We start from the raw sequence: 21726 nt of genomic DNA on the forward strand, positions 1-21726 counted from the left end.
ACCAGGCTCTGAGGATATACGTGCCTCCCGAGCTGTGGAGTTTCCGTCTGCAGGTGACTTACAATTGATGCTGCACAGGGAATGGGCAGCCTAGAAAGTCAGGAGCTGCAGAGGGAAGCCTGGTGCCAAGTCAGAGGCCCAGTACTCCACCTCAAGGGCCAGGGGGCCGTTTCTGCAGGGGGCGGAGGTGGCCACACTTGTGCCTTTGTGAAGAGCCCTGGGCTGATGTCCTAGAGTTTGGACAGCACCTCTCAGAATAGAAAGGAAGGACAGAGGTCAGATGCCAAGTGTGGGGCAGTGGGCCTGGGTACCAGCCGAAGGACAGCCCCTTCAGCAGGCAGAAGAACGGTCAATGCGGTAGGGGATAAGACAGAACATTTATTGCTCCACTAGGTATGCTCAGGGGCCAACAGGACACAGACAATTCTCCCAAAGGCTGGTTCCATGCATCAGCAGCAGACGCAGGGCAGCCCCAAGGTGACATGTGCAGCAGGGCCACAGCCAGAGCTCCTAGGCCATGCGCCACCTCTTCCATGGCCCCTCTCTGACCCTAGCTCCAACATGGGCTTGAGAGATCACTGGAGGCGTAGACCCGCCTACTAGACTCCCTTTGCACAGGACGAGCCTAGTCCCAGAGGTCAGCACATCAGGAATCCTGGGCACAAGTGCGCTCACACGTGGCCCACACAGCACTCAAGACTATGGGGTCACCTCCTTGGATCCCCAGGCCAGCCTGGCTCCAGCCCCAGGGATACAGAGGAGATAAAGGCAGGGCCAGGCTTTCTGGGTTAGCTCAACCACAGCTTGTGGCTAAGCTCTGGACCACCAGTGGTTGGAGCCTTTACCAGGGAAGGGACAGTTCACTGTCCCTGTAGGTCAGTCCAGGCTTCAAGCAGTACCCAGGGCTTCCTCCGCCGTCAGCTTGTACCATCTGGTCTCAGCAACCAGGAGAGCCTCTGGCAGAGGGGACTTCATGTTGACAACAGAGAGCCTGTGGGGAGCAGTGATGGGGCGGAGGCTTCCCTCTCAGATGGCAATGCCTCCCTCTTGAACAGGGCCAGCCTACTCACCCCCCCTCAACTATCCAGGAGGCCCCTGCCCCCCAACCCTGCCAACTATTTCTAAACACAAGCCTCACAGGCAGTAGCTGACCATATAAGGCAGCCTCTGGCCTCCTTGCTTGCTCGTGGTATTCCTGCCCAGGCCTGCTAGCCTGGAGTCTTGGTGGCGAAAGTCAGGTAGCCAGTGTGGCCCACAGTCTCCTTCATGGGTGTGCCACTACGGAAGGGGCTGGCATCGGAGCCCGCGCTGACCTCTGAGTCACTGGCTCCCAGGTCAGGCGAGGGTAGACTGATGGTGCGCACATTGTAGACCTGTGGCAGCACCTCCAGGGTGCTGAGCTCGGTGAAGCCTCGGACCGCCAGTGCCTGGCACGTGCGCTGTACCTGCTCGATGCACGGAGAGAAGGAGCAGAAGCGCCCACCTGCAGGAGCAAGACACGGGGTCAGAGGGCATCCACAAGCCACCCTGGACCTAAGGCTGGCTCAAGACTGCCTGCAGACTGTAAGCCCTCAGACAAAGGAACCATGCAGGGGCCTGAGGAAGCTGTAGAGCTGTGCCCTGTCTGCTGGCCCATGTGGCCCTCCTCCCTGCATGAGCCCAGGTCAGCAGCCAGGACTAAGCCCAAGATGCCTGGGTTTCCCTGGCTGCCAGCAGGCATCGCTAGCCTGCCTTGTAGGAGGCAGTGGAGGGCTGGGGGTCAGGGTTGTCAGAGTCAGGCCCAAGAATAGCTCTAACAATAGGGTAGCATAGGGCGGTGTGTGGGCGGCTGCTGTCACAGGAAATTAGAGGCTGTCGGTGGCTCTTGGGAACAGGAGGAGCCTAAAGAGAGCACAGTCTGAGCTCCTCCCTGCTGCCTCCCACTGGGGCAGCCCACAGGCTTCACTCAGCCTGCCCAGAGACTGTGAGACACCCTATCCGTATCTTGGCAGGGGATCATGAGCAAGTCAGGGCAGGGAAGGAGTGTGTATAGATGTCCCCAGGCCTGGTACCCACAGTGCTCCCTGACACAGGACACCTGGCAGTTATGAAGTAGTCCCCTACTGTGCCTGATGTCAGCACAGAGAGCAGGAGCCACCAGAGACAGGCAGTGCTATAAACACCAGGCATACAGAAAAGGTATGCAGATCTGGGAAAGAGCCCAGAAGAAGGGGACATGGGACAAGACCCAGGACACAGGCACAGGTGCCTCTCGCCTACTCTGTGGAGGCTCCCCTGCCCGGTTTGGACCCTGCATCAGGGCCCTTCAGATGTGGACCTCCAGGCTTCCCCTCCCAGCTCCAGGCCTCCTCAGTAGACACAGGGATCTGGGCAGTGCCTGTCTCAGAGGCTCCCCAACCCTCTGCCAAGCCTGCTTCTTCTCCAGAAAAGGCAAATCCCGGGGACTCACCAGCAGTCTCTCTGGCCCAGGGCCGACCTTCTCCAGGCCTCCCTTTGCTCCGCCTCCACAGCATCTTCCCTAAAAGGGTCCAGCTGCCCGACTCTGCAGCATGGGTGTGGGGAGTCTGCAGGAGATGGCTGGGGGCAGGGGACTGCCTATGACCTCCATATTGGATCCAGGCCTGGAGTCCTGTCTTATAGATCCTGCCTGCACTGGAGTTGCCAGGGCCTGGGACTCAGTGAGTTCCTATCTAGGCTGAAGAATGGGACCCATCTTTCCCTAACCCTGGTCTCTAGCCAGCCCAAGTCAGTCCTCACTTTGGGCCAAAAGGAGCCCTGGTCTGGCCACAGCTACTGTGTGGCCTACAGGAACCTGGAACTCCCTGGGTTCTAGATGACCCAGAAGTTCAGCCCCTCACCAGCACCCTTATGAACTCCAACACACCTTCAACCTTGAGGGCATCCCAGGCATGGCCCACAGCTTCCCAGGGTGATGGGATATCCAAGAAGACAGCATCGGCCACATGAGTTACACCAAAGCCACTGCGGCACACATCCTGGGTGTGCACAGTCACCCACTGGCTCACGCGATGCTCCTGGAACTCCTCCCGGGCCTTATCGGCCCGCTGCTGGTGGAACTCCACTGTGTGTAGGTGGCCAGTGGGGGCGATGCTGCGGATGATGGCATGGGAGACAGAGCCACTGCCCGTGCCTGGCAGGACAAGACGAGAGGATTGAAGGGTCATCTGAGGACTATACCCACCCACAACAGCTCCCCATCTGGGAGGAAGAAGGTCAAACAGGCCTAAGAGGACAGCTGACCCCTGGCTCAGAGGGGTGTATCAAATCATGAGCTCTGTCTGCTCTTGGCAGCCTCGGCCCTGGGTTTGGGATACCGGGCTGTGTAGAATGGGCACAGAAAAGGACATAGGCGAGTCTGGGCAGGGCTAGCGCTATCCTGCCCCATCCTGACCTAGCCTCTTCTAAACTGTGGCCAATCCACGAGCCTCACTGACAGCTGTCCCTCATGTTTTCTACCTTCTCCCGTGAGCTCCTTGACTCACTCAGGTCAGTGGTCAGCTCACCCTCCCCACACCTCCAACCCTGCTAAATCCACCCCCACTGCACAGGGCAATTCTACCTGCTCTTGCTTGAGCTCACGTGATCTAAAGTCAACCAGCTCCACCCTTCCCATAATGTCACCAGTCTGTCCAAAAGCCTCCACTCTTCCTTAGAAGCAGGGCTACCCTTCTTCACCTGACTTCATATGCTTGAGGATCTGTGCTAGCCTGTGCCTCCACTCACCCTGTAACTGCCCCTTCCTGCTTGGTGACCATTTCTAGCAGTGTACCCTCTTGATCCCACTGTAGCAGGTAGCAGTGCTCTTACAAAACCCCCAAACCTAAGCCGGGTAGTTGGCACACACCTTTAATCCCAGCACTTGAAAGGCAGAGGAACTGCCAGGTATACAAGAGCTAGTTCCAGGACAGTCAAGGCTACACAGAGAAACCCCGTCTCAAAAAACCATAAAACAAAACAAAAACAAAAAACCCTAAGCTCAAAGTTGGACCCCATCCAAGTCTGATCACTCCAAGACCCAGGAAGTGACACCCACCGCAGGGGCCAGACTGTTCAGTCACCCACCATCAAGACCCACTCTGTCATCCCACCCCAAATCATCAATGATTCCTTCTCCCGCCTCTGGGCTTCACCCACCAGGTCCCTCCCTCTTTGTTATCTGCAGACGCTGGTCCTGCCTCTGTTCCTTTGTGTGTTTTTCTTTCTTTGTTTTTGTTTTTTCAAGACAGGGATTCTCTGTGTAATATGTGCTCTGTAACTCCCTTTGTAGACCAGGCTGGCCTCAAACTCATGAGATCCGCCTGCTTCTACCTCTCAAGAGCTGGGCTTAAGCCGGGATTGTTGGCACATGCCTTTAATCCCAGCACTTGGGAGGCAGAGGCAGGCGGATCTCTGTGAGTTTGAGGCCAGCCTGGTCTACAAGAGCTAGTTCCAGGACAGGCTCCAAAGCTACAGAGAAACCCTGTCTTGAAGAAAAAAAAAAAAAGAAAGAAAAAAAAGAAAAAGAGCTGGGCTTAAAGGCGTGCACCACCAACCACCTGGATCCTCTGTTCTTTTTACCACTGTCAATCAGATCTATGCTTTGCACAGTGACCGGGCTTACCTTCACATTAAAGGGCGGCTCCAGACTCCTAACAGCCCTCTGAAGGGCCACCTCTTGCTTCCCAACCTCATCTCCTGTTCCTCTGCCCTTACTTCATGCCCCAGCCAGTGGCCTTCTTGCCAATGCACACCAGCACTGCACCCCACCTCGACAACTTTTCTTTGGCTTTTGGTCGCACTTCATCATTTTTTTTAATATTTATTTATTATGTATACAATATTCTGTCTGTGTGTATGCCTGAAGGCCAGAAGAGGGCACTAGACCCCATTACAGATGATTGTGAGCCACCATGTGGTTGCTGGGAATTGAACTCAGGACCTTTGGAAGAGCAGGCAATGCTCTTAACCTCTGAGCCATCTCTCCAGCCCCCGCACTTCATCATTTTTAACTCAAAGGTCACCTTCTCAGATCCCTGACTTTCTGAGTTTGGGGGATCCTCAACCAAGCATCCCCGATTATAAGCCTCTCACAATCAGTAGCACTGAATGGTCACCAGGCTCACTGCCTACTTTGTCTTTTTGAGGGCAGGAACTTGGTACCACATGGGAGCACAGGAGTGTGCTGACTGAAAAGGGGTGTGGGCCGGAGAGAGGCTAGTGCCTACTACAGGCCATGCAGAGAGTTGTTAGGGCTGGCACTCAACTTTGCTGTCCACTGTCTCCCTCTGCAGGGAGAGAATGCCAGGATAGGGAGAACGGGAACTGTAGTGACCCCGAACCCCAGTTTCTTAGCCCACCATAGCCCACCACAAACACACCACCAAGGCTCTAGTCACATTTGGTCCAGGACTCATCCCTGTGGGAGATACATGATAGACTGCTGCATGCAGTGGTCACAGCACCTAGGGGTGTGTGTGTGAGAGACAGCTGGCTCTCATGCACTTCTACCCCCCCCCCGTCCTGTCTCAGTGACGGTGTTGATAATCTTCACTGGAACTAGGTGAGGGGCTGACTGCGAGTGTGTGTGGGGCTGAATTTTCACTACAATGAGCTCTTGGGATAATCAGCCTCCTTCCAGGAAGGCCGGCAGAGAGAGCGGTCAGCACCTTGGCCAGCACCAAACAAGCCTGCTGCTACATCAAAGCAAGCCAGGACCCTCAGAGGGCACTGCTGCCCCCTCTTCTTCCTCCTCCCACCCAGGTCAGTCCCCATCAGATGTCATTTCACTCCCTGCAGTCACTCCCTTCCCACCGAGTGGAGCTGCTAGAACAGAAACCAAGTAATTCAGCTCACATCTGCAAGATGGCTTGGCTGCAAACTTTTTTTTTTCGAGACAGGGTTTCTCTGTGTAACAGCTCAGGCTGTCCTGGAACTTGCTTTGTAGACCAAGCTGGCCTCGAACTCACAGAGATCTGCCTGCCTCTGCCTCCCTAGTGCTGGGATTAAAGATGTGTGCCACCACCTCCTGGCTGACTGCAAACTATCTTAACTGTGTGTGGGTCTGACTCCCACCTTACGTAGGTGCTGAGCTCTGAAGACACCAGAGGAGCTCACCTGATTCACAGACCACAGAACCGGGTCGCAGCTCCAGCATCATGGTGAGTAAGGCAATGTCGGTGGAGTAGAGGATCTGAGTGCGGTGGGGCAGGTTCACAGTCCAGAGCTCAGGAGTGGGGTGAAGCACATACACCCAACCGCCTCTGCTGCAGATCACCTTGGAGCCAAATGGGCGGCCAATGAGGTCCACTGAGTGCCGCAGGACGCCATGCCGGGTCTGGGTCTGTGCCCCACGCTGCACACGCACTGCCATCATCGAGCCATGGCCCAGTGACAGGATGGCTGTGTCGCCTTCCTTGATCAGCTCCTCGTATGCCACGAAGCTCATGGTGTTAACATCTGCCAAGTGTCAGAGACCTGGAGAAGTGGTGTGTGGGCGTGAGGCGTGAAGTCAGAGGACCAGGAGGCAAGATGAGGATCTGTGGTTTAGGTAGAGGTCTGTGGGGCCCGGGTTCTGAGCAATATGGGGCAACCCAACTGAGCTGCACCCTAGCCAGACAAATGCAGTCCTTCTAGGTCTGGAAGAACACACGAGACAGCGCACAATAGTAGAGGCCCAAGGATTCCCACACCAGAAGGACCAGAACAAAGTCCTTATTCCTCAGCTGTGAAGACGGTGGCCTCCGAGAGGCGTGCAAAGCGGGAGAGCGAAGTCACCTCCAAGCCAGGATTCCGCGGAACCCCATCCCCGGAGTACCCCGAGCGGGATTCCGACGGCCCGGATGTTTCTCTGCACGGGACCTGCAGGCAGGCCCGGAGCGCCGCTCCCACCCTAGCCCCAGACGCCAGCTCCGAAACTCACCCAGTTTACACCGGCTCTCTGCTCCACACGTGGCTCCGCAGCGGCAGCCACACTTCCGGCGCGTCTTTGATGACGCCAACAACGCAGAGATTGCTGGGAGACTGCTCTGTCCTTTGCGCGCTCCCAGAGGATGCTTCCTGGCTGGCGTCTTCACGCCTGTGGTCTTCTGTGCATACTTGCGCGTTGCCTAAGAGATCTGAGCAGTGTGCAAAATAAAAGTCCTCTCCTCGCCAGCGGTTTGTCTGCGTGCCGCCTTTTAGGGTTGCCCAGAGCGTGGAGCTTCTGCCCGCTGGATACGCCTACCCCTAAAGTGCACTTTGGCAACTGTGTAACCCTAGGGCTTCCTTATTAGAGCCCACCAGAACGTTTCGTCATTGCAATCAGCTCCGAAACACCCTGCCTGGAGCCCAGGATGAATCCTAGAAAGTGGAACCGGAGGCAGCGGTGGGACACCCAGAGACTTTGGCCAGGGCCAGGCCAAGTATGAGGAGCAGGGGTAGTCCGGAGCATTCCGCAAAAGTGGCCCTAGGCCAGGCCTTGCTATCCCTGGCATCTTGAGAGCTGGATGAACTGGGCTCACGCTGTGGCCTGGGGGAGGAGCTGCTGGAGACCAGGCGGAAAGGGGAAGCTGTAGGAGTGTTTTGTCTCAGCAGTGCTGAATCAGAGCCCCCGTGGAAAGGTTCTTCCCCGGAGTGGAGCATGAAGTGGAGAGGGGAGGAGCGCTGGGGTGGGGAGTGAAGAGCGTTCCTGCGGTCCTCAGCTAGTGGAATTGGAGGGCATGAGACTTGAGTTACTCAGAACCAGTAGCAGTGACCAACTCTGGGCTGAACTCTCCAGCCACCAGGCTACTGTAGCCTGGTAAAGTGGGGGTGGCCCGGCTCCACAAACATGCCCTTCCTAGAGTCCTGCTGGCTAGTGCGACTCCTCTGGGGCCAGACTAGGCCAGCTTGTGTGAAGGAACCCAGGTTCCTGACATTAGACCTCTCCAGGTCTCCGCCCTAGCTGGCCTTGATCTAGTAGCCAGGAAGGATAGGCAATGAGGCTTTCTTGGTCTCGCAGGCTGGGAAGGCACAGCCGTTAGCTGAGACATCCCAGCCCTTGGCTCCATAGTCCCTGTTCTAGTAGGCTCCTTCACTCCCTGATGGTGCACAGCCCAATCCACACCCTAATTGCTCCTCTGGAGAGTTAGACTTTCCACTTCTCCTCGGAGGTTCCTCTTCCCCAGCCTCTCAGCGGCATGGAAACCAGGGCTGACTATGTCTCTTGACGAGCTCAACAGGGGTTTTCCCTTGGTCCCAGCTGTCCACTGCTGTATCCCTGTCCCTCCTGTGTCCCTTCTCCAGTCCACCTTCTCAGAGCTAGCTATCGTCACGCTTAGCTTCAGCCTGGATTTTTCAAGGTGGTGCACGTCTTTAATCCCAGCACTTGGGAGGCAGAGGCAGGTGGATCTCTGTGAGTTCGAGGCCAGCCTGGTCTACAAGAGCTAGATCCAGGACAGGCTCCAAAGCTACGGAGAATCCTGTCTCAAAAAGAAACAAAACCCATAAAAACAAAGAGGAGTTCCCTCTGACTGGCATAGCCTCCTGTTTCACTGTGCCCTGCAGCCCCTGCCCCTCTCTTTACCCTTGCCAACTTCCCCTTTGCATTCCACGAGCCAGGAAGCAGCAAAGCAGCAATGCACCCTGGGCACAGGACTGAGAGTGGCCTCTATGTGGAACCTAGAGCCTGGCTCTGTCTGTGCCTGTACTTGCCCTGCTGGGCTGGACAGTGCTCGTGAAGAAAATTCCTGGGACTCCTTTGAGGCCCCATCCAGGCCCTGAGGTCAATGTATGACTTGGGTGATTTCTAAGGAGATGGAACCATAATTCTTTTTTTTTTTTTTTTTTTTTTGGTTTTTCGAGACAGGGTTTCTCTGTGGTTTTGGAGCCTGTCCTGGAACTAGCTCTTGTAGACCAGGCTGGTCTCGAACTCACAGAGATCCGCCTGCCTCTGCCTCCCGAGTGCTGGGATTAAAGACGTGCGCCACCACCGCCCGGCTGGAACCATAATTCTACTGAGTGATGTCACCAAGCTTCTTGCCCAGAAGCTGCCAAAGCAGCTACTGTGATTGCCAAGGATAGCAGAGGGCCCAGTCGGGTCTAGGCTGAATAAGCAGGCCCTGACCTTTCTCCATTGCTGTGAGGGCCTCCAGGACTTCTGAGCAATGCCCCCCAAGTGGGGGGCCTCCCACTGATCTGTGGTCTAAAGGCTGTGAAGTCCCTTTGTCTCTCTACCCTGATGTTGTCTCTGCTGTCTGTCCCCCAAAGTTAGGCACCCTAGGACCACTGGGGGATATCTGGGCGTCTGAGCCAGTACTTCTTTCTCTCAGGGGCCAATCTTCCTTTAGGTTTCGGTCTTAGAACGAGACCGAGGCTGAAGGTCACAGGCGCCTGTTCCAGTGCTGGGCGTGGTTCACTGCCACGGTGGACAGACTTGCAACTGCCTTCCGTTCCTCACCTTTACTAGAGTCCTGGCCTTGTCCTCACAGGGAGATGGGAGGCGGGTAAGGGAGGAGAGGAGGCAGAGAAACTGTAAATGCTGGAGACAAAGAGGAAGTCCTGAACCCCCTACCCCCACCAAAGCCTGGACACCAAGTTTGCTTCCTCTCTATTTCTAGAAACAGACAGAAACTTGAGCACTTGGGGCTCATGCTGAACCAGTTTCCCTGAGAGGGTAGGTTGGCAGCTGCAGATATTTCTGAGGAGGCTGAAGGGGGCATAGAATACAGGGATTATAAACTTATGGCACACCTGCTGTCTAGCCTGGGGATTTTTTTTTTTGAAACAGGAGCTCATGGAGCCCAGGCTGGCTTTGAACTCCTGATCTTCCTGCCTCCACCTCCTATGTGCTGGCATAATAGGTGTTTGTCTCCACATACCTTTTTTTTGGGGTGGGGGTGTCAAGGTCTCTATGTAATCCTGGCTGTCCTGAAACTCATCATGTAGACTAGGCTGGCCCTAACTCACAGATAATTCCACCTGCCTCTAATTCCTGAGTGCTGAGATTAAAGGAGCTGGATACCACCATCCCCAGCACATACTTTCCTATATGGGGTTGTTTTAATTGGCTTACAAAATAGTGACTTGACCTGGGCACGGTGGCTCAACCCTATAATACTAGGACTTGGGAGGCTGAGGCAGGAGGAGCCTGGTTTACAGGCTCTTGTCTCAAACAGAAGAAGTTGAAACTGGTCAAGGCAAGGGAGAGAACAGGTGGATTCACTAGTTGTCTTTGAGGACAGTGCAGCTGTGGTCCTTCATGCTGACCCAGGTAGAGGCAGGCCAGTAGGCAGGCTTTCTGCCCTGAGTTCTCTGCTCCAGAGCCTTCTGCTGAAGCTCCAGCACATCATCCCTCAAGCCTGGGATTCCTGCCATCCCTCCTGCAGGCATTCTCTCAGGGCAGCCCGGCTTTGGCAGGAAGGCAGAGATCCAATCCCCTTGTGCACCTCCTTGTCTTCCTTGCATCTGGCACCTGAACGGATTCTTGTGAATGCACAAGAATGAGAGGCTCTCTAGATTTTTTTCTGGAGACAGGCTTTCTATGTAGCTTTGGAGCCTGTCCTGGAACTTGCTTTTGTAGATCAGGTTGGCCTCGAACTCACAGAGATTCACCTGCCTCTGCCTCTCGAGTGCTGGGATTAAAGGTGTGTGCCACCACCACCCAGCGAGGCTCCCTAGTTTTTGCACAGCCGTGAGTGAGGGGGAGTGAGAGACATTAAGCATGAAAGCTCACTTCTATATTTTACCAACGGCACCACCGCTATTCTGCACCCTTTTCCACCGACGGCTAGTGCCCTCGCTCCTCAGAGACCAGCATCAGGTCCAACGCGAACTAGTCTTTCCCACTACACATTTCCTGACCTATCTGCAGAGAAGGGACGCTGTCCTTTCTATTCTGGATTCCTAGAATTCCTGGGATTGCTAGGTCATGGAGTTAGACCATATTTCTATTATAATAAATACTGCCAAATTACTTTCCAGAAAAGATGAAGTGGCTGGCAGCTGCAGGCAGGGTGCGAATGTCTGTCTTCACAGAGGAGTTCACAGCCGGCACTGTCTGGGGTCAGCCGTCCACATTTCCTCATACTTGGGTGTGTGAGGCTGGAGAAGAGAGACTGTTTCCATGTGTTGGTTCTGATTAGTGAGCTTGTTTTTAACGGGTGCTTTCTCCACTCCGTTTGCCTGTCGACTGTGGGTACTGTCTTTGTGGGTGGGGTGGTAGGAACCGGTCTCCTGAGTTAAGGGCCAGGGGATGGAGGTTTGGATTCTCAATCTCTCACAGCTCAGTGTCTTGAATCTTTTAGGGTCTAAGTCCAAGTGTTTTGGCTCGGTTCCTCAGAGTCCGCCCAAGGTCAGAACACCCTGGGTGCTTCGGGGCTGGACCTCAGCCAGACTGCGCCTCTGGTGCTGCATCAAGAACACCCAGGAGATGCCTGCGGGCACCTTGAGGAAGGTCAGTGGCTCTGAGCCGTTTCGTACCTCCTGGATGCAGTGGATGGACGCCGTACCTAATGTTAAAGACCTGGAAGCTCTCGATAGGTCCCTTGCCACCGCGGTCTGCCAGACAAGGGAGGAGGAGGGGGAAGGCAGGAGCCCCAGCACCAGCTGGCTTTCCAGACTCAGTTTCCCGCAGCGAGGCAGTGTGTGAAGCAGGTCTACCAAGAATACTTAAGGCCCTGGGGTTCTGCCTTGGGGATCCTGCGAGAGCGCCGCGGGGGACAACTAAGCTACGCGGGGTCGAGACTCGGGAACCGCTGGGGTGGGCTGCTAGGGGGTGTTAAGGGCTGCTGCCACGGACAAAGCAAGGGCACCACCCCAAAGCGCGGACCAATAGAATGAATGGGCTATAAATAGCCGCCAATGGGCTGCTGGCAACGCGTCCCTTAAGAGCTCCGGAGCAGCGAGCGGCCGCTGTTCGTCTGTGCTGCGCCTGGAGCTGGTTAGGCACTTTGCATCCCCGCTCTGTTCGGCATCCTGGTGAGCGGGTCCAAGGGTCAGGGGTAACCGCGCGGGGCGCCACGCGGAGGGGTGCGGGACTGGGGTGTCACGCGCAGCCGTGCTGCCGGGAGCGCGCACCGGACCCGCCCGGGACCAGGGATGCACGGGCGCCGGGTGCAGACGGTGCAGACCCCGCTGACCTTGGCATCGTCCGGGGGAAGCCACGGAGGTCCCGAGCGGTCTGCAGGTCCCTGGAGGATGGTGTGCAGACCTCCTCTGACCCTGCGCTTTCCTGCAGCCCGTCGCCGCCGCCATGCCCTTCTCCAACAGCCATAATACGCAGAAGCTGCGCTTCCCGGCCGAGGATGAGTTTCCCGATCTGAGCAGCCATAACAACCATATGGCCAAGGTGCTGACCCCGGAGCTGTACGCCGAGCTCCGTGCCAAGTGCACGTCAAGCGGCTTCACCTTGGACGACGCCATTCAGACTGGCGTAGACAATCCGGGTATGCACACCCCTGTAGGCGTCTGACTTCCGTCTCCCCAAGAAACCCCAGGACAAGGGTCCCACTGCCCTTCCCTCAACCTCTGGCGGGTTGGGGTCCCCTGATCCCCTTCCCGCGCTCAGCCGCAGCTCGCTCCAGCCTGGCGGTGACGTCACTGTCGCCGCGCCCCTCCCCCAGGCCACCCGTACATCATGACGGTGGGTGCAGTGGCGGGCGACGAGGAGACTTACGTCGTGTTCAAGGACCTCTTCGACCCCATCATTGAGGACCGGCATGGCGGCTACCAGCCCAGCGATGAGCACAAGACTGACCTCAACCCCGACAATCTGCAGGTGCGGGGCTGCCGGATCAGGGCGTGATGGGGAGAGGGGCCTCGGGGCTCACTCCCGCCACCGCTTTGCGTCCTCAGGGCGGCGATGACCTGGACCCCAACTACGTGCTGAGCTCGCGGGTGCGCACGGGCCGCAGCATCCGCGGCTTCTGTCTCCCCCCGCACTGCAGCCGCGGGGAGCGCCGCGCCATCGAGAAGCTGGCAGTAGAAGGTAGGGGTCTGGTATCTATCTGCCCGTAGAGCAGCTGGGACTGAGAGGGTCAAAGGTCCAGCCTCTCGTGCGCGGGGATACACTGTTTGGGGCCGGACACTTGCCCGCCCACCCGAGACTTGAACCCTGCACTCTGCAGCCCTATCCAGCCTGGACGGAGACCTATCAGGCAAGTACTACGCGCTCAAGAGCATGACCGAAGCAGAGCAGCAGCAGCTCATCGACGACCACTTCCTCTTCGATAAGCCTGTGTCGCCTCTGCTGCTGGCCTCCGGCATGGCCCGCGACTGGCCGGATGCTCGCGGTATATGGTACGAGCCCTACCCCCCCCCCCCCAGTCCTCCCCGGAGGGTGGAGCCCGGCCTGAGCTCACGGTTCCGTGCGCAGTGTCACCCAGTCCCAGCCCTCCTCCTCGCAGGTGACCTTGATCCCGCAGGTGTGTGTGAGAACCTGCGCTGCGGGAGGCCGCAGTCTCCAGGGAGTTAAGGGTTGTGACCAGTCTCTCGGGAGCCGGTGCTTCTTGTTTTCTCTCCTCCTTCTCACCCCCATACCCCGCCGGGATTCTGCCAGGTGCCAGTGACGCAAAAGCCTCCGCACCCGTCCGGGCAGGGTTCCTACTCCTGCGGACTGTGAGGGCGGAGGCGTGCTTCCTCCGGGGGGCTGCTCCGTCTGCTTCAGTCCCTTGCTTGCCACACACCACGTGATTGGTGCCCTGTTCGCCCTGCCTTCCCAGTGTTGCTGGGATGGGAGTCTTGGCGACAGCCCACACTGCTGTACCTCTCTAGAATAAGCACCTCCGTGACTTTGGAAGCTCTCTTTTGTTTGAGGGTCACCCATACGGTGTCGTTTTGGATGTGATCTAAGACCGTATTCTGGGAGGGTGTTTGGCTTGACTGAACCCCTTCCCCAGGCACAATGACAATAAGACTTTCCTGGTGTGGATCAACGAGGAGGACCACCTGCGGGTCATCTCCATGCAGAAAGGGGGCAACATGAAGGAAGTGTTCACCCGATTCTGCACTGGCCTCACCCAGGTCAGGCCTGGTGCCCACACTCTAGGGGCTTGGTTCCTGGGAGGGGTTGGGGCAGAACCCAGAGTCCACATTTCCCCGCGTTCCTTGGGGCTTCCAGCCAGGTTTCCCCTCTGAACTCTCCCTTTCCCACCTCCAGATTGAAACCCTCTTCAAGTCCAAGAACTATGAGTTCATGTGGAACCCTCACCTGGGCTACATCCTCACGTGCCCATCGAACCTGGGCACTGGCCTGCGGGCAGGTGTGCACATCAAGCTGCCCCACCTGGGCAAGCATGAGAAGTTCTCGGAGGTGCTCAAGCGGCTGCGGCTTCAGAAGCGAGGCACAGGTGAGCGGCAGGCAGCACAGGTGAGGGGGCAGAGGGTTCAGGTTTCCTCGGTCCTGCTGACCTGTCTTCCCCCTCCCTAGGCGGTGTGGATACCGCTGCTGTTGGTGGAGTTTTCGATGTCTCCAACTCGGACCGCCTAGGCTTCTCGGAGGTGGAGCTGGTGCAGATGGTGGTGGATGGAGTGAAGTTACTCATTGAGATGGAGCAGCGGCTTGAGCAGGGTCAGCCTATCGATGACCTTATGCCTGCCCAGAAGTGAAGCCTGGCCCTCACCGTCACCAGCCTGCTGCTTCCTAACCTAATACCCGGGCAGTGCCCGCCATGCATCCCTGATGTTTGCCGCCGCGGCTGAGCCCTTTAGCCTCGCTGTAGAGACTTCTGTCGTCCTGCGTAGAGTTTATTTTTTTGATGGCTAAGCTGTTGCTGACACTGAAATAAACTAGGGTTTGGCCTGCCCTATGTCTCATGAGTTGTGCCTCTCCTTTCCTAGGGACAGTGACAAGGGTGAGTGGCCTGGCTGGCCATTTGTGTCAACTGGAAGATGGCATATTAGCCATAGAAGATACAGGGTGGAGAGGGAGGGAGGGAGGTGCTCTCTTAAGACTTTCAGTTCCAGCCTGAGCATCTAAGGACACTCCGTTTTGCAGGGTGGAGCCTAGCATTTCCTCAGCTCCAGCCAGAGGAGGGAGTCAGAAACTTGACCCGCTCCCAGTTCCTTTCTGCTGTCTTCCCGGCAGCCTGAAAATCCAAAGTTCCACCCCTTGCTTCCTCCCCCCTCCAGGCCCCACCCTTCTCCAACACCTCCTCCAGCCTCCAGCCTCCTCTTGGTCCCTGAGCCCAGCCCTCTAGCCCCATGCAGACTGCAGCAGGGTCCTTCCAGTCCACTCCCTTTTATTTACAGCTTGTTCTCCAGGGCCCTGATGATTGGGAGGAGACACTCATGTTCCCATTCATCTAGCTTCTGTGCCACGTCATCTAGGAGACAGAGTAACTCTGCTATGACCTATCATGGACAAGTCAAGGGGAAGGAATTCCAAGGCTCACATCAGGGGCCCTGGACAGAAGACTGGGCTGTCTAAAGAGCCATCTTTCCGGTGGCCTATCCTGGCTGGGCCTCATGAAGGGATCTGGCCCACATTTGAAAGTGAGAAAGGACATCAACCCAGGGGCTGGAACTATGGTTCCCACCCACACAGCGCCTCCTCCAAGATGAGTCTTGTGCTGCCACCTGCTGGTCACTGTCACTACATGCTTGTCCACTAAAGATCACGGACATTGGAACATGGTATACTCATCCACCTCGTTGGGTAGGCTGGGCGCAGGGCGCAGGGCGCAGGGCAAGGCAGGTCCACTGGGAATGCTCCTCTCCTCGGATGTCCTAATTAGTTCCTAGCTAGCACTTTTGTCAAGAAGGCCGGGGGCCTAGGCTAGACCAGGATGGGGGCTGGCATCAACTCAGCTTTGATGTCCTCCAGCCAGTGGCTGCCCCAGCCATGCTGCAGGCTTCAGTCTGGTGACAAGAAGTGGTCCTTCGACCACCTCCATGGACAAAGCAGGGATGGATGCAGGCAGGGACAGTAGGCACAGGGGGACATGTATGGCCAAAACACTCCATGTCTGCTGTTACAACCTCAAAAACAAAAACAGAATGGCGGGAGGCAGGAACACAGTACCCCTGCAGTGTGGTTCAGCTTCCTATAACTGCCTGGAACACTGCCCTTCCTCCTTCCCTTGAACCTGGAAGAGAAACTGTGTCCCACTGGAAGTGGGCAGAGCACTGAGCATCCCTCTCCCCACCCAGACCCTAAGGATCCGGAGAACTACAGTTGGGAACTCAACTCTGTCTATGCATGCCTCACTGCACATCCAGGAAGACTCCAGTGGGCAGAATTTAGCCTGAAAAAGGGCCGGGCGGTGGTGGCGCACGCCTTTAATCCCAGCACTCGGGAGGCAGAGGCAGGCGGATCTCTGTGAGTTCGAGACCAGCCTGGTCTACAAGAGCTAGTTCCAGGACAGGCTCCAAAACCACAGAGAAACCCTGTCTCGAAAAACCAAAAAAAAAAAAAAAAAAAAGATTTTGAACCTCAGGATTCTCCTGGTATCTGGGCTTTCCTACGTACCTCAAACTCTTCCAGCCAGCAGGAGAATTTGGGTGCTTGCATTCCCTCTGCTCTGTGCTGCATGTTTCACTGTAAGCAGCACTGGAGCTGGGGCTGAAGCAGGGTTTGCACGCATGCCACTCTGATGGCTCCATCTGCCTGCCTGCGCTCACCAAACAGCCCTTCTTTTCCTCTGGATTTGAGAGTCAAATGAATTCACTGAGCCTGGCTTCGCCCTGCTGGGATGGAACCTGGGGGTGGATGCAAGGAGGAAGGCACCATGCACCTAGGCGGCAGGGGTGGGGCACAGCTCCCTGGGGCACCTGGGTCACACTAAGCGTCCCCCCTCCAGCTCCACCCCCCTGCACACCTGGGAACGCCCTGATTTCCTGCCAGGAACAGCCAGAGAAGAATTTCAAGTTGGAGCCACCAGCACTGCTTGGGGTTGTCCTTTGATAGGGATGAGGGGTGAGTGCTCCGTCCACCGAGGCTCTTTAAGTGGGGTTCCTAACCTCCAATCACCCACGCTAACAGAACCCCTCCCGCAACCCCACCTTGGCGCTGAGAGAATTTCTAGACACTGACTAGGAAGACTGTAAGCCTACAGAAATATCCAGGAGACACAACTGCTTAGAGCGGGAAAGAACTGGTCAGGGCTGTTTACCTGCAAAGAGCCCAGCCAACCCCACCCCTCCCACTTTGCTCCAGCAAACTTCACACTCACTGGCGTATAGACAGGCTGAGGAAGCAGAGAGGCAAGCACGGGTTATAAAACAGCTCGTACTGAGATCCCACACAGATTATGTATGGAAAAACCCCCAGAACAGTCGTCGGCTGTGGGTGGTGGGGGAACAGGTGATTTCCTTCTTTATACTTCTTTTTCCAAATTTCCTTCAGTGAACATGCACTGCTTATATAAGGCAATGCTTTTCGCCCTGTTGAGGGTCAAACTCGGGCCTTTGCACACGCTAAGTAAAGTGCCCTGCCACTGGGCGACACCCCCAGCCCTCTCTTGCCTCCAGCGAGCAGCAGCTGGGATTATGGATGTGCGCTACTGTGCCTTTTGCGGTGCAGTGTTTAGGATTAAACTAAGGGCTTTGTACTACTAGTTAGAGATCTGCTGACTGAGCTATTGCCCCAGCCCCACCCCAGTAAAATTGGGAGTATTGTTCTTTTTTCTTCTATTTATATTCTAAGAATTTAATGTATCACAGTTGGTAGGTAGTCCATTAAAACACACTGCCACCCTATTCTGATGGGGAAACTGAGGCTCAGAAAAGCCTCATTCTAGGTCAAGTGGAGCTCAGTTAAGCCTCGTCATGGGCTTACTTCCCCTGCTTTTTAACTGGGGCTTTCAGGACTCTCAGGGGTGGGTCCTGCTTCTCCCAATAGTAGTTTAGAAGGCTGCAATTGCCTGCAGGGTTCCTTACACTGCACTTCTTCCTGACCAGCCTGGTACTTAGCAAGCCTCCCAGGTGTCCAAGGCAGCTACCCATTGCACTCACAGGGTTGCAGGTTAACTCTTCCACAGTGACAACCTAAGAAGCTGGGACCCGCTTCACTTCAACACTGCTCTCTGCTTTGCTGAGGATACAGCAAGGGTTTTGGCTGGGGCTCATGTCCTGACTCCCACACCTTGTCAGATATAGTTCCCACTTAAAGATGAACAGTACCTGGTGTGGTGACACGCACCTTTAGCCACGGCAGGTGGATCTGAGTTCCAGGCCAGCCAGGACTCTTAAGTACTGTTGGCTTATGGTACCCTGGTAGGAGGACAACGCTTTGGTCCTTAGCTTGGCTAGGTGCTAAGACTGACATTCAAGCAGCCACCTTGGGATGCAAGTATGAAGCATGTACATGGCAGGTGGGATCCTGTTTGTACCACCTAGTCACTAGGTCCTAGCGGGAACTTGTATGGGGCCTAAACCACTCCAGGGAGAGATCAACTGGGACCGGCGGTCCAGAGCTCTCCACAGCAGCCTCACCGCAGAGCAGGCCAGGCCTGGGGTCACTGGGGTTGGAATGTGGGTGGAATGGAGGCAGACCAGGCTCTGGGTGGCCCCAGGCCTATCTACGCTTAAATGACTCACTAGGTTGGGCTGATGGTGTCAGGCTGTCTGGTGGCTTTGTGTCCACCTCACAGCAGGGCTCCATTTTGCATGTTCTACCGGGCTTACACCAGCGAAGTGGTCCTGCTCCAGTGCATTCTGAAGCTGCCTCACTGTTCCCTTCAGCTTGTGTGCTTGGCCACTTCCTTTTCCTCATGCTGACCATGCCAAGGGTCTTCCAAAACAAATCTGTTCCATTGAAAGTGAAGTCTAGTTCTGAAAAATGCCTCTGCCTACTCAGCAGCCCTGTGCATGTGGAGGGGACTCCGATGAACCCGATGTTCAGACAGAAGGGCAGCTCATCCCAGCCAGACCTGGAGCTGTGGACTCTGGCCTACCAGGGACCACTTGCGCTGCTGCCTGAGAGAGGCCTCACCTCTTCCTCAGTCCTGGAGAGAAGGGGCCAGGCGCTGCTGCTTTTCTCTGGCCTCCAGTCAAGGATGACACGACTTTGCTTCTTTAGCAGAGTCTCAGTGTTTGCTTAAGTCCACTCTGTAATGCAACCCTGCAAAATGTGTGGTACACTTCCTGCCACCAGGACAAAAGGACATGCAGCAGGATGACAGGGTCTGTTCCCTAGGACTCATAGGATGGGGGAGGGGTGTGGCTAGTGGGCAGGGAGCAGCAGGTACAGGCCCAGAACGCCAAGGTAGTCTGAAATGGGCCTCCTGAGGTTGGAGGCTCCTGCTCTGAGGCTCCTCTACCCAGGACTTCTGGGACTGTGCCAATGAAAATAACTATCTGCTGCTTCCATGACTGCTTTGAGAATGTGTCTGCATGGCCCACGCCTGCTGGCAACTCCCTCGAGGAGGCAAGCCAGTGCAAATCTTGCTTTAGAAGGCGTGGCAGAGTCAGGCTGCATGTCAGGCCTTTCTTCCAGATCTCTGGAGCCAGTCATCCCCTACAGTGAGGTCTGTCTTGGTCTGGGAATGGCACACATATTCCCCAAGGAGCCAGGTCACTCCGTAGTGAAGTCCTGAGGATGGAGTACCCTAAGAAGTGCATTGTTTCAGATATACCCTACTGGGGACTGGCTGGTGTCGTCGGGACAGCTGGGCTCTGTGCCACCTTCCCACCTATGGCTCCTCCCTCTTCCGCTGCACTCCCTGTGCCTGTCATCTCTGCCTTTGTCCTACTGGTGCTACCCTTTGGCCTCCTACATGACGCAGTCTGTCCCTCTCTGCCTGGACACTGAGCTTCTCAACAATAGGGGAGTCTACACCTTGTCCATTTTTGCACCTCTAGAATCAGCACGAGGTATTCCAGAGTAGCCCCTCCCCCAAATCAACAGAGATACATTATGTGACTGACAAAGGGCCCTGAGCAGTTAACTATTCCCTCTCCTTCCCAATCTTCTGATTTGAACTTAATCTTCAATACGTAAGTCCTGATTACAGCAAAGTCTGGGGCACTGCAGGAAGCAGATGTCCAGCTTCCGGAGCCCTGAACAACACTGAGGGTACAGCACTGAAGGTGTGACAGGAGGGGCCGAGATCCCAGGATGGGACGATGGCTTAGCTCTGGAGAGTAAGGACAGCTGGGTGTGGTCAGTCAGCAAGAGTCACAGTAGCACTCGTTTCTCGTTTACTTATGTGCATTGGTGTTTTGCCAGGGGTGTTGGGTCCCCTGGAACTGGAGTCACAGGCAGTTGTGAGCTGCCATGTGGGTTCTGGGAATTGAACCTGGGTCCTCTGGAAGGGCAGTCAGTGTTCTTAACCACTGAGTTATCTCTCTAGCCTCCTTGTTTCTCTTTTTAAAATGTATTTTTATATGTGTCTGTGTGCCATGTGTGCAAGTACTTGCAGAGGCCAGAAGGGGGCTCTGGACACACTGGATGGAGATGCAGCTGAGGCTGTCTGATGTGGGTGCCAGGAACTCAGCTTCCCTCAAGAAGCAGCAATTGCTCTTAGCTGCTGAGCAATCTTTCCAGCCCATTTATTCCTCGTTCTAGTGAGGCTCCACAAGGCCCCAATTCACCAATGACCAGGAGTCACAAGATGAGTACCCAGGGTTCTCGGAAAATAAGGAGCTCTGGGCTTGCAACCAATCAGCTTACCCACATTGACATAAGAAGACCCACAGCCAAGCAAAGTCAGTGCCAGGGGGAAGAAACCATTATGGGGCATGTTTCCTTGGCCACAGATTGTTGGGGTCTAGTCCATACCCCAAGGTGAGCACTTGGGACAGATGAGGCTTTCCCATGGAGGAGAATCATGGTTTGTGATGTGAGGAAGCACTAGCTCCTCCAACTGCCCAAGTCCGAGGCTTACTACTTTTTCACAGGCTGAGATCCAAATGGTAGCTGGGAGATGGTGGCACATGCCTTTAATCTCAGTACCTGGGAGGCAGAAGCAGACAAACCTGTGAGTTCTAGGCCAGCCTGGTCTACAGAGCAAGTTCCAGGACAGCCAGGGCTACACAGAGAAACCCTGTCTCACCCCCGCCACACACCTAAAGAAAGAAATCCAATGGGACAAGACCCCTGAGATGAGAGATAAAAAGCAGTGCCCTAGATGTGGTTGCTCATACTCTAACTCCAGTATTTAGGTAGACTGAATTAGGTTTGGGATTAGAAAAGCTACACGGTGAGTTCCAGCACAACATGGGCTAAAATCTGTCTCAAAATACAAACAAAAGCCGGGCAGTGGTGGCACACATCTTTAATCCCAGCACTCGGCTCTCTGTGAGTTCGAGGCCAGCCTGGTCTTAAAGAGCTAGTTTCAGGACAGGCTTCAAAGTTACAGAAGAACCCTGTCTTGAAAAACCAACCAACCAACCAACCAACCAACCAAACAAACAAACAAACAAACAAACAAATAAAAACAAAAGTAAAGAAACCCAGGGCTTGGCATGGTGGTACACACCTTTATCTCAGTACTTGGGAAACAGAGGCAGGAGATGTGAATTTCAGGCCAGCCAGCTAGCCAAGGCCTGCTGAGAAACCCTATCTCAAAAATCAAAGCAACAGCCAGGAAGTGGTGGTGCAAGCCTTTAATCCCAGCACTTGGGAGGCAGGGCAGGTGGATTTCTGTGAGTTTGAGGTCAGCCTGGTCTACAAGAGCTAGTTCCAGGACAGGTTCTAAAGCTACAGAGAAACCTGTCTCGAAAAACTAAAAAAAAGAAAAAAAAAATCAAAGCAACAATCATAACAAAACCCCAGAACGTAAAACAAGGCAGAAAACTAAGGACCATTCTTACCTAGCTGTGAGCCATGAG

At 55.4% G+C, this 21726-nt stretch overlaps 2 protein-coding genes across 2 annotated transcripts; one reads left to right on the plus strand and one right to left on the minus strand.

The window, feature by feature from the left end:
• Positions 1 to 358: 358 nt before the first annotated feature.
• On the minus strand, positions 359 to 7383 carry Trmt61a (tRNA methyltransferase 61A). Its single transcript, XM_075948839.1, has 4 exons — positions 6920 to 7383; positions 6115 to 6474; positions 2885 to 3151; positions 359 to 1483 (listed from the first exon to the last, which is right to left on the minus strand). The coding sequence occupies exons 2-4, from the start codon at positions 6443 to 6445 to the stop codon at positions 1209 to 1211; spliced, it is 873 nt and encodes a 290-aa protein (XP_075804954.1). The 5' UTR covers positions 6446 to 6474; positions 6920 to 7383; the 3' UTR covers positions 359 to 1208.
• Positions 7384 to 11379: 3996 nt separating this feature from the next.
• Ckb (creatine kinase B) lies at positions 11380 to 14762 on the plus strand. The gene is made up of 8 exons (XM_075948840.1): positions 11380 to 11934; positions 12194 to 12401; positions 12579 to 12733; positions 12811 to 12943; positions 13083 to 13254; positions 13854 to 13977; positions 14114 to 14303; positions 14384 to 14762. The coding sequence occupies exons 2-8, from the start codon at positions 12209 to 12211 to the stop codon at positions 14560 to 14562; spliced, it is 1146 nt and encodes a 381-aa protein (XP_075804955.1). The 5' UTR covers positions 11380 to 11934; positions 12194 to 12208; the 3' UTR covers positions 14563 to 14762.
• The last annotated feature ends 6964 nt before the right edge of the window (positions 14763 to 21726 follow it).

The sequence above is a fragment of the Microtus pennsylvanicus genome, chromosome 14 (genome assembly GCF_037038515.1).
Source record: "Microtus pennsylvanicus isolate mMicPen1 chromosome 14, mMicPen1.hap1, whole genome shotgun sequence".
Classification (NCBI taxonomy): Eukaryota; Metazoa; Chordata; class Mammalia; order Rodentia; family Cricetidae; genus Microtus; species Microtus pennsylvanicus.